This window comes from Oncorhynchus clarkii, chromosome 4 (assembly GCF_045791955.1).
Source record: "Oncorhynchus clarkii lewisi isolate Uvic-CL-2024 chromosome 4, UVic_Ocla_1.0, whole genome shotgun sequence".
Classification (NCBI taxonomy): Eukaryota; Metazoa; Chordata; class Actinopteri; order Salmoniformes; family Salmonidae; genus Oncorhynchus; species Oncorhynchus clarkii.
The window spans coordinates 78,544,527-78,561,479 of record NC_092150.1 but is presented as its reverse complement, the minus strand read 5'-3'; the positions used below and the strand labels follow the sequence as shown (position 1 = coordinate 78,561,479).

The 16,953-nt window shown below is 43.5% G+C and overlaps 1 protein-coding gene across 1 annotated transcript; it reads left to right on the top strand.

Annotated features, from left to right (window-relative positions):
• The first annotated feature begins 2,943 nt into the window (after positions 1-2,943).
• Positions 2,944-14,797, top strand: LOC139407314 (WD repeat-containing protein 20-like). The gene is made up of 4 exons (XM_071150996.1): positions 2,944-3,272; positions 7,409-7,591; positions 10,835-12,232; positions 12,733-14,797. Exons 1-4 carry the CDS (start codon positions 3,024-3,026, stop codon positions 12,784-12,786), a joined length of 1,884 nt encoding a protein of 627 aa, XP_071007097.1. The 5' UTR covers positions 2,944-3,023; the 3' UTR covers positions 12,787-14,797.
• The last annotated feature ends 2,156 nt before the right edge of the window (positions 14,798-16,953 follow it).

The following is a 16,953-nucleotide window of genomic DNA, read 5'->3' as shown; positions in this document are numbered from 1 at the left end:
ATTTTGCGTGGTTTTACCTCAACAAGAGGGCCTTTTTTGTGTCCTAATGGTGACACTACTGCTGATTTAGTTATAATGATGATATAAACAAGATGTGGAATATGTTGATTTTGTTTGAATGGAACATGAGTAGGCTATTTTCTCTGCATTGTTGGAAAGGGGCCGTAAGTGAGCAGTTCACTGTTAGTTGACACCTGTTGTTTACGAAAGCATGACGAATACAATTTGATTTGATTGATTTGAAATTAGAAAATGTATATAATGGAGAAAGCAGTACGATGCAACTCGTGTCTTCATTTTTAGCAGACATCATGGTAAGACAAATGTCAAATCATGAACATAGAGAAAATGATGGAAAAGACCAGAATTCTCCGGCATGTGTGTTTGAGCAATGACTGCCCAGAGGATGGCGCTATTAGCAACAGGCGAGTAAAGCAGTATGTATCTAGTTGTTTGGAGAAGTTGCATCTCCCCTGATGTCTGGAAACATTGAGAGGCAACTGCTAGAGAAGACAGAACAATTCCATTTTGACTCAGATCATGATATGGGGAACTTATGGACCGGACAAATAATGAACGTTAAAGAATACATGTAATCGCTTACAACTCTGATGATTGGGACCGGATGACTCGAGTATGCAATTTGAATGGTAATAAACATATTTAATTCATTCAAGCGTATCCTTACATTTGGGTTAGATGTGTTCCCTGTGAGTTATTTTCAATTCAGAAGAATTGTGATCAGATAAAATAGAGATCTGATGTTGCATGGATGAAGAGTGGGCTACAGACGAAAATAATGTAGTAGGCTCGATCAAATTAATTAAATATGAATATCCACAACATGAATATACATTTCACAATTGTAAAATGGTCATATCCAAATTGAAGGATTACTTTTTTAGAACGACTTCGACATTTGCAGCATTCACGAGCGTTTTTCGCATGATGGTCTACCTAGCCTAAAGGCCACCAGATGGCGATATTGAGCCATTTCATCTTACCTTTGGATGGTTTCACATCATACACAGTTTCATTCACGTTTCATAAACTGCCTTTGGATGGTATGATGAAACGACTCAATATCGTCATCTGCTGGCCTATGGGCTAAGGTAAAACATGATTCAAGGACCGAATTCTCCACAATAAGAAAGTATATGTCCATGCAATTCCACTGGAACGTTTTGCTACCTAGACAAACTATCACATGCATTTTGTCGAGGGTTTATACATGTATTTTGCCTCACCAAATTCCTCACCACTCTCGCTAAACTGAAGTATTAACACATTGAAGCTTTTAGCGCGTTGGTTGTGGTCTCAACTGAGGAGCGCATGCTCTATCAGTACCAGTCAAAAGTTTGGACACACCTACTCTTTCAAGGGTTTATTTTTTTCTGCATTGTACAATAATAGTGAAGAAATCAAATCTATGAAATAACACATATGGAATCATGTAGTAACCAAAAAAAGTATATTTTATATTCTTTCAAGTAGCCACCCTTTCCTTGATGACAGCTTTGCACACTCTTGGCATTCTCTCAACCAGCTTCAACTGGAATGATTTTCCAACAATCTTGAAGGATTTCCCACATATGCTGAGTACTTGTTGGCTGCTTTTCCTTCACTTTGCAGTCCAACTCATGCCAAACCGTCTGAATTGGGTTGAGGTCAGGTGATTGTGGAGGCCAGGTCAGCCAAGCAGGTTAAGTGTGCCTTGAATTCTAAATACATCACTGACAGTGTCACCAGCAAACACTCCCACACCATCACAACTCCTCCATGCTTCATGTTGGGAACTACACATGCCGGAGATCATCTGTTCACCTACTCTGCGTTTCACAAAGAGACAGAGTTTGGAACCACAAATCACAAATTTGGACTCATCAGACCAAAGGACAGATTTCCATTGGTCTAATATCCTTTGCCCGTGTTTCTTGGCTCAAGCAAGTCTCTTCTTCTTCTTATTGGTGTCCTTGAGCAGTGGTTTCTTTGCAGCAATTCGACCATTAAGGCCTGATTCACGCAGTCTCCTTTGAACAGTTGATGTTGAGATGTATCTGTTACTTGAACTTTGTGACAGCATTTATTTGGGCTGCATTTTCTGAGATTGGTAACTCTAGTGAACTTATCTTCTGCAGCAGAAGTAACTCTGGGTCTTCCTTTCTTGAGGCGGTCCTCAGAGAGCCAGTTTCATCATAGCGCTTGATGGGTTTTGCAACTTCATTTGAAGAAACTTTCTAAGGTCTTCAAATTTTCCAGATTGACTGACCTTCATGTCTTAAAGTAATGATGGTCTCTCATTTCTCTTTGCTTATTTGAGCTTTTCTTGCCGTAATATGGGCTTGGTCTTTTACCAAACAGGGCTATCTTCTGTATACCACCCATACCTTGTCACAACACAACTGATTAGCTCAAACGCATTAAGAAGGAAAGAAATTGCACAAATTAACTTTTAACAAGGCACATCTGTTAATTGAAATGCATTCCAGGTGACTACCTCATGAAGCTGGTTGAGAGAATGCCAAGAGTGTGCAACGCTGTCATCAAGACAAATGTTGGCTACTTTGAAGAATCTCAAATATAAAATATATTTGATTTATATAACACTTTTTTTGGTTACTACATGATTCCATATGTGTTATTTCATAGTTTTGATGTCTTCACTATTATTCTACAATGTAGAAAATAGTTTAACAAATAAAGAAAAACCCTTGAATGAGTTGGTGTGTCCAAACTTTTGAAATGTACTGTATATATATATATATTTGTTTTTAATGTTTAGCTAACATTATACAATTTAAAACTATGCATTAAGGTGTATGTAATATAATACACGTACCAAAAATGAATTTAAACATTATTCAAGCATTTATGTAACTTCCAAATCTTTTTTTTTTAACGGAGGAGGAGTACCAAGATGGGTGCGCGTTGGCTTTAATACCCAGTCTCGGTATATCATCCAGGTTGAATACACATCGTTGGTAAGATCCGGGTTTTGGACAGGATGAACGCCAATTTCCAAGATGGCTGCGGAGGGAGGAGGGAAGGAGATGAACGAAATTAAAACTCAATTCACCACTCGGGAAGGTGTCTATAAACTCCTCACTCACTCCGAATATAGCCGCCCTAACAGGGTGCCTTTTAATTCACAGGGCTCAAATCCGGTAAAAGTCTCATTCGTGAACGTGAACGACCAGTCAGGCAACGGCGACAGAATCTGTTTCAATGTGGGCCGGGAACTGTACTTTTACATCTACAAAGGCGTAAGAAAGGTAAACAGCACTCAAAGATGACAACTTTTATTATTAAAACGCTAATGTGCGTGTTCAAATGCATAGCAATGTGCTGTCCAGTTTAGAAGTTTCGCTGACGTGCGCAGATAGCTAACCAGAGTAGGCCACTTAGCTATGGTGGCTAACTAGCTAGTTAGTAGCATCGCCACAGTTTGTTTTGCCCGCACCCTGTGGAGAAGTGCTGGTATGTGTATATCGCCCACCTAGTTAGCCAACTAACCGGTTCGATTCAAGTGAATGGCCTCTTGGACTGTTTGTTTTCTCTAGCTATGTGAATATGCACGCTTTAACCTTGGAACTGCCCGTCTTCAGTTCTGACATGTTGATTGACATCTTCTGCAGTTGCAGAGTACGTTAAATGCGACACGTTAAGTAATGTACATATTGTGTATAATGAGGTTAGAGTGATAACTGACAACAGTGGTGTTTTTAGTGCTATTTTTTTTATTTACTCTGCACAGGTTCTTTGCGATCATAGAATAGTCAACTATTGTATAGACAACTAGTTATGTGTCCTATGCTAGTCCTTCAAGGCCCCAAAGCCAGCTTGGTACTGTTTATTGTGAAAGTGTGTTTGGTTGGAAGCGAGCTGTGTTTCTGGATGATGAATTGCAAGTGATTTGTCTGGGTCTGATAGTGACAGGGATGATGTCATTGCATCGAGCTGTTTAAGGCATCTCGTGATAATGACGATGAAATGTCCTATTGTTTGTGTCTTCACATTTCTAAACTTATTCAAAACATAAAACAAGTGAAACTTATATCACATTGTCAGACACCATTAACTTATCGTGTGTTGTGGCTGCTCGGGCATTTCTATTGTTATGATGAGGAAGATGTTGGACTGCTTCTAGGACTTGCTGTGTTGGCCTAGTTGGTGTTAACATGGGGACTTCGAGGATGGAGTAGATTTGTGTGGGTGATTGTAAGATATTTTAAGTTTAAGTTATCACCTCAATTTTTGCAAGTGTTTCTGACTAATGGATGTTGGTTTTAGTGGTATACCGGGGTATTTGGAAAGCCATGGGATGGTTTTTCAATATCGTTGAAATTGTCTTCGAACATTTTTAATACATTTGAATATTTGTAGCTACTTTTCAAGTAAATAACTGCAGTCAACTTGTGTAATATGTTAATAATTTCAGCTGTCACATAATGTTTCATTATGAAGCTTACCGGTAGGCCCCAGTCACGTGGTGTTTGTTTACAAGCACACAACAACGAGACCAGAGCCTTGTGAGTCACTCACTGGTGTGCAGGAAGCACTAGGTGATATAGTTTCAGTACGGAATTCATAACTAAATGTTTGCCAGCTAGATATCTTGTAACTTCTACGTTATCTGTCTAAAATGTGCTAAATGCTCTGCAGTTGTGCATTTGATTTGCTAATTTAGTAGCTATCGCTATCTAGCAAAGTGATTAGTTGGGTTGGACGGTATCCAGATTGTTGTACCTTCATACTGACCTTGTGCGATTCCGGGATATTCGGTAATACCGGCACAAGGGGCGCATTTTTTCAAACCCCGTTGAGCCTGTTATCCGAACGTTAGCAATGCTAACACGTACATGTAACATCCCATAGAGAATGCAAACTAAATGCTAACGAGCACATTGCAAACATTTTATACATTCTCTGACCTGAACTGTCTGCAGTTTGTCTGTCTGCAGGAGGGGATTATCTGCTGTTACCAAGAGAAGCTTGATTTTGGAAGAAGCTAACCACTAGGCTTTGGCGGGGTATATTGGGCTATTTGGCAATAGCCACGGTACAGGACTGAACTGAGGTCTCTGTAGTCCTTCCTGTAATCAGCGAAGACTAGAGGGGTATTCTACAAAGCAGGACCAATGAGTTAGCCAGTGAGTTAACTTCCCCAACAATTTTATAAAAAGATGAGCAGGAAATCGACATGGTCTAATTTGTCTGAACAACCAAAAACACGTCTAATTTTAGCTTTCTTAATGAACCAGAAAATCAATAGTAATTTCTGGTGTTCAAAGGCTAACTCATTTGTCCTGCTTTGTAGTATACCCATCAGGTATAGGACAGCAGAGCTACTGCCTGACTAGAAAACCGAGCAAACAGCTGAGATGTCAGCGAGCCCAGTGGGTCGGCTTTGTGAATAGGCCTACAGTCTCTCGCTCATTACCAAAGACTTAGGACATAGCCTAGTCTGTGTTGAAATCTCCTAATTAATTTGATAGTGGCATTGGATTATATTTTAGCAGTGTCTGTGAGGACATTTCTCAGTTGATGACAAGGAGGCAGAAGGCTAAGCATCCTCTTGCCTAATTGGCAAAATGGGTATTTTTTTTTGCCGCTGACCCAGTGTGCAGTCACTCACACTTTTATCTCTCTTATGCTGGAGTTCAGAGTTAGGTCTGTTAGGGATCATATCTGTGGCCCTTGGTGTGATTGAATTTGCCATGGTATTATTCATCTGATGATGGTACACAGATCAGCAGGATATTGTACTGGATGGGACACAGAGATGTAGGCTAAATCAATGACCTGTCTCTTATGAGTTTCACATTAGTAAAAGTTCCGTGGATAGATTAGGGCTTTGGCTACTGGTTTGTCCAGGGCTTTGGCTACTGGTTTGTCCAGGGCTTTGGCTACTGGTTTGTCCAGGGCTTTGGCTACTGGTTTGTCCAGGGCTTTGGAACTGCATGGATTCTTGGCATATTGAAGTGTGGAAAAGATCCTAATTTCATTAGTGCTGGCCCTGCTCTGACAGATCTGTCAACAGTCTTATGACAGCCTTACCTCCCCCACTGCCTCCGTTGGTCCTCCACTCAGTTAGACCAAGGTTTCCCAAACTCAGTCCTGCCCCCCCCCCCCCCCCCCCCCCTGGGTGCATGGTTTAATGTTTACCCTACACTTAGTGTAGTGCTCGGGCAAAAACTAAAATGTGCACCCAGGAGGGGGGCCCTGGGATCTAGTTTTGGAAACTGTGAGTTAGACCACCAGAGTCCTACAGTATCAACCCTAGGGCCAGGAGGTTTTCCTGGTCAGTTCATGCTGACAGGAAAAACTATTGTCCCTCATCAATATCGCTACTCATCTTATGGGTGATAACCTAACCTATACTTTCCGGGGGCCTCAAATCCATCTACAGCGTCCTACTGTACCACCAACTGCCTAGTACCGACCAGCTGTCCACAAACCCAGTGCTCTTAGATGTTTTACACCTATGAATTTGACAACAGCTGACAACAGCAATTTGACAACAGCTGTTTTTTTGTGCTGCTGCCATGTTGTGCTGCTGCCATGCTATGTTGTATTGGGTCTATTTATTTAGTGTTGTCTCTTTGTCGGGATGTGTGTTGTCCTATATTTTTATCCCAGCCCCCATCCCTGCAGGAGGCCTTTTGGTAAGCCGTCATTGTAAATAAGAATGAGTTTTTAACCGACTTGCCTAGTTAGATAAAGGTTAAATTGAAAAAAACTAAAAATAACTGACATAACCCCCTCAGTGTTCACACAAGCATTTGTCTGGTTAGAATCAAGTTGTCTCGCCATAGGCCTGTCTCTGCCCAAGACAACTGTTGGTAGACACTGGCACTGCAAGGTAACCTATATTTCCCCACTGGAGTGGACATCTCTTTTTCTGTCTCTCTCTCTGTGTGTCTGTCTCTCTTTTGGTCTGTCTCGCTCTCTGCCGGTGCTAATGATTGTCTGGGCAGCAGGACCGGTGTCTGGTGCCTCTGAGGTAGCTTAATAAAGTGGAATTTGCGGACATGCGATACCTCTAATGCCCTTGACATGATTGTCCTTGGGCAAGTTTGACAGAATGTTGCTACTTGCTAGGTAATGATTTCTAGGTCACTAGGATGTTTTTTGGGGGGGTTGTGTGAAGGATGGTGGAAGTCCTTGGAGAGAAGTAAAGGAAGCGGTGGGGCTGAGGCTACTTGAGGTCACTGCAGACGAGGTCTTTCATGTCTGTATTTCAGTTGGCTAATAGGCCTTCTGTTGCATTACCACTGGTTCTCATTAGGTCAGTGCATTACCTGCAGGTGTTATAGTGACAGGAGTGGCCTTGTAAAATCACTGAGGTGTATGTTGAACTAAGATAATTGCTATATGTGATTCTGACTGTCTTGTGTTTCTTCACAAGGCTGCTGACCTGAGCAAGCCCATAGACAAGAGGATCTACAAAGGAACGCAGCCCACGTGTCATGACTTCAACCCCCTCACGGCCACGGCGGAAAGCGTCTCCCTGCTGGTGGGCTTCTCGGCTGGCCAGGTGCAGCTCATCGACCCCATCAAGAAGGAGACTAGCAAGCTCTTCAATGAGGAGGTGGGTCCAGCAGAGTTCACTTTAGCCAGACTGGCTAAGATGAGTCTCCTGTGACTGAATATCAAGTAGAGGTCTACCCATTATGATTTTTCAACGCCGATACCGATTAATCGGCCATTTAATTTTTTTATTTATTTTTATTTGTAATAATGACAATTACAACAATACTGAATGAACACTTATTTTAACTTAATATAATACATCAATAAAATCAATTTAGCCTCAAATAAAATGAAACATGTTCAATTTGGTTTAAATAATGCAAAAACAAAGTGTTGGAGAAGAAAGTAAAAGTGCAATATGTGCCATGTAAAAAATCTAACGTTTAAGTTCCTTGCTCAGAACATGAGAACATATGAAAGCTGGTGGTTCCTTTTAACAGGAGTCTTCAATATTCCAAGGTAAGAGGTTTTAGGTTGTAGTTATTATAGGGATTATAGGACTATTTCTCTCTATACGATTTGTATTTCATTAACCTTTGACTATTGGATGTTCTTATAGACACTTTAGTATTGCCAGTGTATCAGTATAGCTTCCGTCCCTCTCCTCGCTCCTACCTGGGCTCAAACCAGGAACACAACGACAACAGCATTCCTCGACGCAGTGTTACCCATGCAGAGCAAGGGGAACAACTACTCCAAGTCTCAGAGCGAGTGACGTTTGCAACGCTATTAGCGCGCAACGCGCTAACTAGCTAGCCATTTCACATCGGTTACACCAGCCTAATCTCGGGAGTTGATAGGCTTGAAGTCATAAACAGCTGCTGTCAAACAAATGTGCTGTTTGAATGAATGCTTACGAGCTGCTGCTGCTGCCTACCACCGCTCAGTCAGACTGCTCTATCAAATCATAGACTTAATTATAATATTATAACACACACAAATACGAGCCGTAGGTCATTAATATAGTTGAATCCGGAAACTATCATCTCAAAAACAAGACTTCTTCTTCTATTCTTTCAGTGAAATACGGAACCGTTCCGTATTTTATCTAACGGGTGGCATCCATAAGTCTAAATATTCCTGTTACTTTGCACAACCTTCAATGTTATGTCATTATTATGTAAAAGTCTGTCAAATTAGGGAGCCCAAACTGTTGCATATACACTGACTCTGTGTGCAATGAATGCAAGAGAAGTGAGACAATTTCACCTGGTTAATATTGCCTGCAAACCTGGATTTCTTTTAGCAAAATATGCAGGTTTAAAAATCTATACTTCTGTGTATTGATTTTAAGAAAGGCATTGATGTTTATGGTTAGCTACACATTGGAGCAACGCTATGCACCGCATCGATTATATGCAACACAGGACACGCTAGATAAACTAGTAATATCATCAACCATGTGTAGTTAACTAGTGATTGATTGTTTTTTATAAGAAGTTTAATGTTAGCCAGCCACTTACCTTGGCTTACTGCATTCGCATAACAGGCAGTCTCCTCGTGGAGTGCAATGAGAGGCAGGTGGTTAGAGCGTTGGACTAGTTAACTGTAAGGTTGCAATATTGAATCCCCCGAGCTGACAAGGTAAAAATCTGTCGTTCCTCCCCTGAACGAGGCAGTTAACCCACCGTTTCTAGGCCGTCATTGAAAGTAAAAATGTGTTCTTAACCTACAAACAAGCAAGATTTCTGGCTCTCACAGACCGGTAACTTCTTCTTTAAGATGCTGCTCTGTCCTCCACTGTATCCACCTGTATTAATGGCACCTGTTTGAACTTGTTATCAGTATAAAAGACACCTGTCCACAACCTCAAACAGTCACACTCCAAACTCCACTATGGGCAAGACCAAAGAGCTGTCAAAGGACACCAGAAACAAAATTGTAGACCTGCACCAGGCTGGGAAGACTGAATCTGCAATAGGTAAGCAGCTTGGTTTGAAGAAATCAACTGTGGGAGCAATTATTAGGAAATGGAAGACATACAAGACCACTGATAAACTCCCTCGATCTGGGGCTTCACGCAAGATCTCACCCCGTGGGGTCAAAATGATCACAAGAACGTTGAGCAAAAATCCCAGAACCACACGGGGGAACCTAGTGAATGGCCTGCAGAGAGCTGGGACCAAAGTAACAAAGGCTACCATCAGTAACACACTACGCCGCCATGGACTCAAATCCTGCAGTGCCAGACGTGTCCCCCTGCTTAAGCCAGTACATGTCCAGGACCGTCTGAAGTTTGCTAGAGAGCATTTGGATGATCCAGAAGAAGATTGGGAGAATGTCATATGGTCAGATGAAACCAAAATATAACTTTTTGGTAAAAACTCAACTCGTCGTGTTTGGAGGACAAAGAATGCTGAGTTGCATCCAAAGAACACCATACCTACTGTGAAGCATGGGGGTGGAAACATCATGCTTTGGGGCTGTTTTTCTGCAAGGGACCAGGACGACTGATCCGTGTAAAGGAAAGAATGAATGGGGCCATGTATCGTGAGATTTTGAGTAAAAACCTCCTTCCATCAGCAAGGGCATTGAAGATGAAACGTGGCTGGGTCTTTCAGCATGACAATGATCCCAAACATACCGCCCGGGCAACGAAGGAGTGGCTTCGTAAGAAGCATTTCAAGGTCCTGGAGTGGCCTAGCCAGTTTCCAGATCTCAACCCCATAGAAAATCTTTGGAGGGAGTTGAAAGTCTGTGTTGCCCAGCAACAGCCCCAAAACATCACTGCTCTAGAGGAGATCTGCATGGAGGAATGGGCCAAAATACCAGCAAGTGTGTGAAAACCTTGTGAAGACTTACAGAAAACGTTTGACCTCTGTCATTGCCAACAAAGGGTATATAACAAAGTATTGAGAAACTTTTGTTATTGACCAAATACTTATTTTCCACCATCATTTGCAAATAAATTCATAAAAAATCCTACAATGTGATTTTCTGGATTTTTCTTTTCTCATTTTGTCTGTCATAGTTGAAGTGTACCTATGATGAAAATTACAGGCCTCTCATCTTTTTAAGTTGGAGAACTTGCACAATTGGTGGCTGACTAAATACTTTTTTGCCCCACTGTATGTGGTTGACTTTCCTCACCTGGGAGGAAACTGTCGTCAAATGCAAATTAGAATATGACTGTTCCGTTCCCATATCCACACGATGTGTTGGGCATCTGTTTAGGTGTTACGGTAGTGTGGCTATTGGAACTTAGACGGGTTTGAGTAGCATGTCCTCGGTTTAAAACGTTTTCTTTTCAATGCATGTTTTACAACACTCACGTCTACGTCTCTCCGTCCCTTACCCTCAGAGACTCATAGACAAGTCTGGTGTGACGTGTGTGCGGTGGGTCCCTGGCTCAGAGAGCCTCTTCCTGGTGGCTCACTCCAGCGGCAGCCTGTACCTGTACAACGTAGAGCACACCTGTGGCACCACACCACCCCACTACCAGCTCCTCAAACAGGGCGATGGCTACGCCGTGCACACCTGCAAGAGCAAGTCGGCCCGCAACCCCCTACTACGCTGGACGGTGGGTGAGGGGGCGCTCAACGAGTTCGCCTTCTCCCCCGATGGGAAGTTCCTGGCGTGTGCCAGTCAGGACGGCTTCCTGCGTGTGTTCGGCTTTGACGCGGCCGAGCTGCATGGCACCATGAAGAGCTACTTCGGTGGACTACTGTGTGTGTGCTGGAGTCCAGACGGACGCTACATAGTGGCTGGGGGGGAGGATGACCTGGTGACTGTCTGGTCCTTCTCAGACTGCAGGGTGATTGCCAGGGGCCATGGCCACAAGTCGTGGGTGAGTGTAGTGGCGTTCGACCACTGTACGACCAGTGTGGAGGACAGCGACCCGCCCGCAGAGTTCAGCGGGAGCGACGAGGAGTTCCACGAGCAGATCCATTTTGCAGGTGGGCGGGACCGGGCCAACAGCTCCCAATCACATCTCTCCAAGAGGAACTCTACAGACGGCAGGCCGGTCAGCGTGACCTATCGCTTTGGCTCGGTGGGACAGGACACCCAGCTGTGTCTGTGGGACCTGACTGAGGACATATTGTTCCCCCACCTGCCCCTGTCACGCACCAGAACTCACACAAACGTTATGAGTGCCACCAGCCCCCCAGCTACTGGGTCGGCCACTAATACTACTACTACTACTACTACTACTACTACTACTAACCCACCTGGCACCAATGGCAACAACACCGTGAGCAGTAGCAGTGGTAACAGTGGCACCCTCTCTAACTCAGTCCCCGCTCCCCTGCCGCGCTCCAACAGCCTGCCGCACTCCACTGGCCCCGCAGGGGGCAGCACCACGCCTAACAGCCACATGAGCAGCAAAGGAAGCAGCATCATCGACAGCGCCTTCATCGCCACCGGGGTCAGCAAGTTTGCCACGCTGTCGCTACACGACACACGCAAGGAGCGCCACGAGAAGGATCACAAACGCAACCACAGCATGGGCCACATCAGCAGCAAGAGCAGTGACAAGCTCAACCAACTGAGCTCTGCGGCGCGGACAGCCAAGGCGGATGCCGCTAAGACTCTGGGCACGCTGCTGTGCCCGCGCATGGAGGAGGTTCCTCTGCTGGAGCCACTGGTGTGTAAGAAGATCGCTCATGAGAGACTCACTGTGCTAATCTTCCTGGAGGACTGTCTGGTCACAGCCTGCCAGGAGGGCTTCATTTGCACATGGGCCAGGCCCGGGAAAGTGGTGAGTCTAGACCCCTAGCCACTTCCAACCCCTAGGGAAGATCTCATTTGAATCCTTCTTTAAACCTATTGGATGAGAAAGCCAGAGGTCCCGCCCCTCTGACCTTCTCCAATGGGTTTTGAGAAGGAGGTGAGGAAGGAGGAGTATGTAATTGAGATCTTCCCCTAGACACTATAGTTTGACATCTGGCACCTAGACTAGACACTTCTCATAGATTTCTGAAAATGTTGATTGACTATTGATTGGCAGTTTAGGTTTGCTATGCAGCATCCTCTTTTGCCCACTGTGATACCCTTACAGGGATGGTTATCAATCCAGGAGCTTAATTGGCAATTTAGAAATGTTATGGATTTGTTTTGGTGCTAAAAACATTTTTTTGTGATGATGATGTAACCTACTGTTTCCCATTGATGACAAGTTTCAAATAGCATTGTTTTTTCCTTTCTGAGTGTCCAAAAAGTCTCTCCTCCTCTAACTCATTCCCCTCTCCTCCCCTGCAGGGCTTACTGCCATCTCAGAACCCGACCAACTCTCCTAGTGGGACTGTAGTATAGCCCTGGTGCTAGTGCTGCTAAACTAAACCGAGCTCCACCAGACGACAGATGGGACAGGATGACCTGTCCACACCTCGCCATAGCCCATTAGTGCTGTTCTTCACTCTCGCACCTTCACCACCACTGAAAGTGGAGAGGCCCACAGTCTGAAAGGGGTGTAAAGGATCATGCAGAAAGCTTGAAATGGTCCATGAGCATTGAAACTGTTGTTCAGGGACAGGAGGCTGGCAGGGCTGTGTTTTATTTGTTTCCACCTCTGTTCCCCCTCAACCTTCTCTAGTCCGCTCCAGAAACAAACCCTGGAAGAGCTCAGGCTTGTTTTCAGACTCTCTAATAGCTTAGCCCGGTCCAGAAACACAACCCCTAGCCACTACTACTTCTGACATTTTGTGTAGATCTGAAAGACTTGGATAGGTTTAATCAATATGGTAGTAGCCACATTTCTTCCCCTATCCAGTCCTCAGATCTACCTGAGTACCTAAGGGTTAGGGGCTGTTTAGGGACAGGTGCTATCTCTTCTCACTAGTCCCTCATCCCTGACTAACCCTGGTGCAGTTTGATCTCATGTTCACAGCAAAGGGAGACCAGAGGAGTTAGCTTCCTTTAACTAAAAGAAGAAAATAAACTGTTTTTAATTTAAATCAGAACATCACAGCTTGAGTATTTTGCACTGATTATTTTTTTTCTTTCTGTTCTGTGTTCATTTTTAATTCATAATTATAATGGGACAACAACAAGATATTTGAAGACAGCCTTTGGATGCACTTGGGTTGATGCGAGGTATCTCTGTCTGGATGCTGCAATCATAGGGGTTTAAAGAAGGAAAAAAATGAGAATTGTTTGCACTTAAGTTAGAGAATGGCTTTACAATTTTGGAGTGTGCAAGGACTCCCCTGACAAGGCTGTTAAAAATATAAATAGAATGAAAACCTTTTTATATCTATTGAACATTTATTTTAATATTATTTCAGATTTAAAAATGGGCTCTGTATTATATGTAAATATTGTACTTTGATGATTTATGGGTGAAATTATTATTACACCAGTTGGAAGTTCTTCATTTCAGAAAATAGTGATATTTCTAATGCAGAAAAATATATACATAATAATATTAAAAATTAATCTTGAATATGCAGGTTGTTTTTGCTTTTCTGTTGTACATAAAGAGAATTCAGGTGTATTTTTCTTAATGATATGTTTGTCTCCATGGAAACCTCTATCTAATAGGTAGTGCTGAAAGCTAGCCTGTTGCTGCAGACCACTATGTAGGCAGGTATGTCCACTCCCAAAACCACCCTATGCCCTTGCGTAGACCTGGATTATGTAAGTAGATATAGCACCACAATTTTCACTATATTGCTTATATGCCTATCCAATCCTCTCAGATTTGCACGAGGGCACAGGTCGTAGGTGCTAGAGGTTGATTTAGGACCGGGCCGTAGGCTAAGATAGGAGCCGTCTAATTCAGCCATCACTCAGAGCTCAGGTAAAACATGGAAGACTACTGCTGACATAGGTCTCTCACCCATTAATAGGCACCAGTACTCTAAACGTGTCAATTCACTTACCTACCTAGTATATAACTAATATGACTGAACTGGTGTTATGGTTGTGTGGACTATGGCGGTACAGGAGTTATGACGACAGGACTGATGTCGAAAATGTGTGATCCAGACAACTGACACTTCTTGAACATCAATACTTGGTGGTATGAGTGCTGGGGCTAGCTCAGGGGAGTGAAACGTTCACATCGAAATGTATTAGGTGAAAATTGTCTATTTATTGCATTGCTTAAAGCTTTGTAGCTCTAAGGTCATCTTCCAACCATTGCTGACAATGGACTTCTATAAGCATGATCGTAGCGCTACCAAGCTTCCGGGAAGTTCTCCCCTGACAGTTTCACCTCCCTGAATAGGGAGGGTGTGATGCACCCAGGTAGGCAGTGGAGGTCTAACAGTGGGAGGGTTTTTTCCCCTCACCGTGTGACTCCTATTAAACAGCTTTGACAGACCTTGTCTCTGACCTCCAGTCTTTTACTAGTGGGCTGAATGGATAGTCAGTCACCAGAGGACTTTCCTCTAAATGTTTCTCATGAGTTTAGCTTCAGCACCGTTTGTTTTAGTAGTATTGTATGGGCACATGAGACCTAGTAGTTAATTCAAATGAAATCAGTCTTGAGGCTTAACACAAGTCTGTTGGACTAACTGTTTAGCTATGGCTCTAAAAGAGCTGAATGGAGGGTTTCTTGGAACCTATATTAAACCACCAAATTGTGACTTAACCACCCACACCAGCATTATGGGGCTGGGAGTAGTGAGGCAGTCAGTGTTTTGGGTCTCCACTGGTCCTATCCGGGGGGGGGGGTACAGCTGTCCAAGGCCTGGCGATGTGACTCCTCTCTGGGCTAGAGGGACAAGACGGCATCTATAATCATCTTTATCAGAATAGGATAAATGTAACTTTTGTCCAACCAGAGATTGAAATATGCCTGTGAAATCAACTAACAAGTACAATATTTAAGTGATAATGCCAGCGAATCCTGTATTTGGAGTATGTATTGGCACAGGTGTTGTCGGGGCAAACCACTTTTATACAATAGATTACGAACATATTCAAAAAATGTCATAAATGTATTCATGCTATTTCATCCTTTCACAAGATATAGTCCTGACACAAATCTAAGGTTGCTACTGAAGCCGGCTGGTCGTTCATTCTATCGGTTCGGTTGCCAGATGCGACCCAGTCATTAAGTCTTTTTGTTCTGTATCTATGGACGCGACCCAGTCGTTGGTTCTAAATGTTCCATTGCCCAAATGTTTGGTAACGTTCTTACCCCTTGCTTAATGCTAGCCAACTACGGCTAACTTAGTCACGTCAAACAGCCAGAATAACAACAGTAGCTGGACCCCTTTTCTAGAAACTGACAGAATATGTCAAAGTTAGGCTATGTTCAAGCAGTGACTTCTATCAATAACAAAGTAGCAGTCATGATAAGAGGTCTCTGCTCACGGCTTGAATTTGCGGAGGACAGCTACTTTGGGCGTTCCAGGGACATCATGTATCTTTGAGCCCTGGTCCAGCTCGTTTGACCCAGGAAAGAGAGGCCAGAGGCTGCAAGAGACAGGAAGAGGTGGAGGGTTTCGCATAATCAAACAGAGGGTGGAGGCGGGGTTACACAAGTGATGTCCCAATGGTCTCTCCTTTCTCCCAAAGTGCACTTGTTCACTTCCCTTCTCTGATTTAAAACAAATATGGTGGTGGAAACTCCCACCAGTCCAATGAGTTTAGATTTGTGGGAAGTAGTGAACGAGTGCACTCTTCAGGAGAAAGGAGATATTATTGGGATGCACACACTTCCACTAAACAAGTAGGGACTAGGTTTAGGACAAGAAGAGGATCCCACTTCCCTTTAACTAGTTACATGGCACCACCTAGTGGTGAAACTCACTGGTACGTCTGTCAGAGTATAATGTGATTGGTTTGGTTCCTTATGATCTTGTACAAGACACAGCCCTGGAGGCTACCTGATTAATGAATACTTGTGAGAGTAGTGTCTGTCCGTTACGAGGCACTCTGGGGTTCTGTACCAACGTGTAGAGATTTACTCTGTGTAGGGTGGGAGTAAACACTCTAACACGAGCCAAAGTCCCCCAGCTTCAGTGTCCTTCTGTTTAGGGGAGAAGACACAGAATACTACTACTGTGTGTGTTTTATACTGTCCTACCACCAAGTACTGTATGAGGCTGGCTGATGAAGGCTGGAATGTGTGGCTTTTAAATGATAAAGAAACATTTTACTGAGCATCCAATTTCATAAAACAGTGACTGAATACAAAGTATAGTAACAATGTAACTGAGTGTTTGTCATGGCATTCTTAGTGCCATCATGGTAGGTTCAGTAGAGTTCTCCTCCAAACTCAAAACATCTCTGTCTATGGGAATCTGTCTCACCTTAATCAGATTGTTCTCTGGTTTGATGTCCCGGTGGAAGAGCCCATGACTGTGGGGAGAGAAGTTACATGTCAATAAACTTAACTGAAATGACCCTTGACCCACACACACACATCAGAAGGGAGTCCGCTCTCCTAATGCTCATCTGTGATTACTTGTGTATGTGGTCCAGAGACTTGCAGAGCTGGTACATGTAGTTGTGGATCCTGCTCTCTGG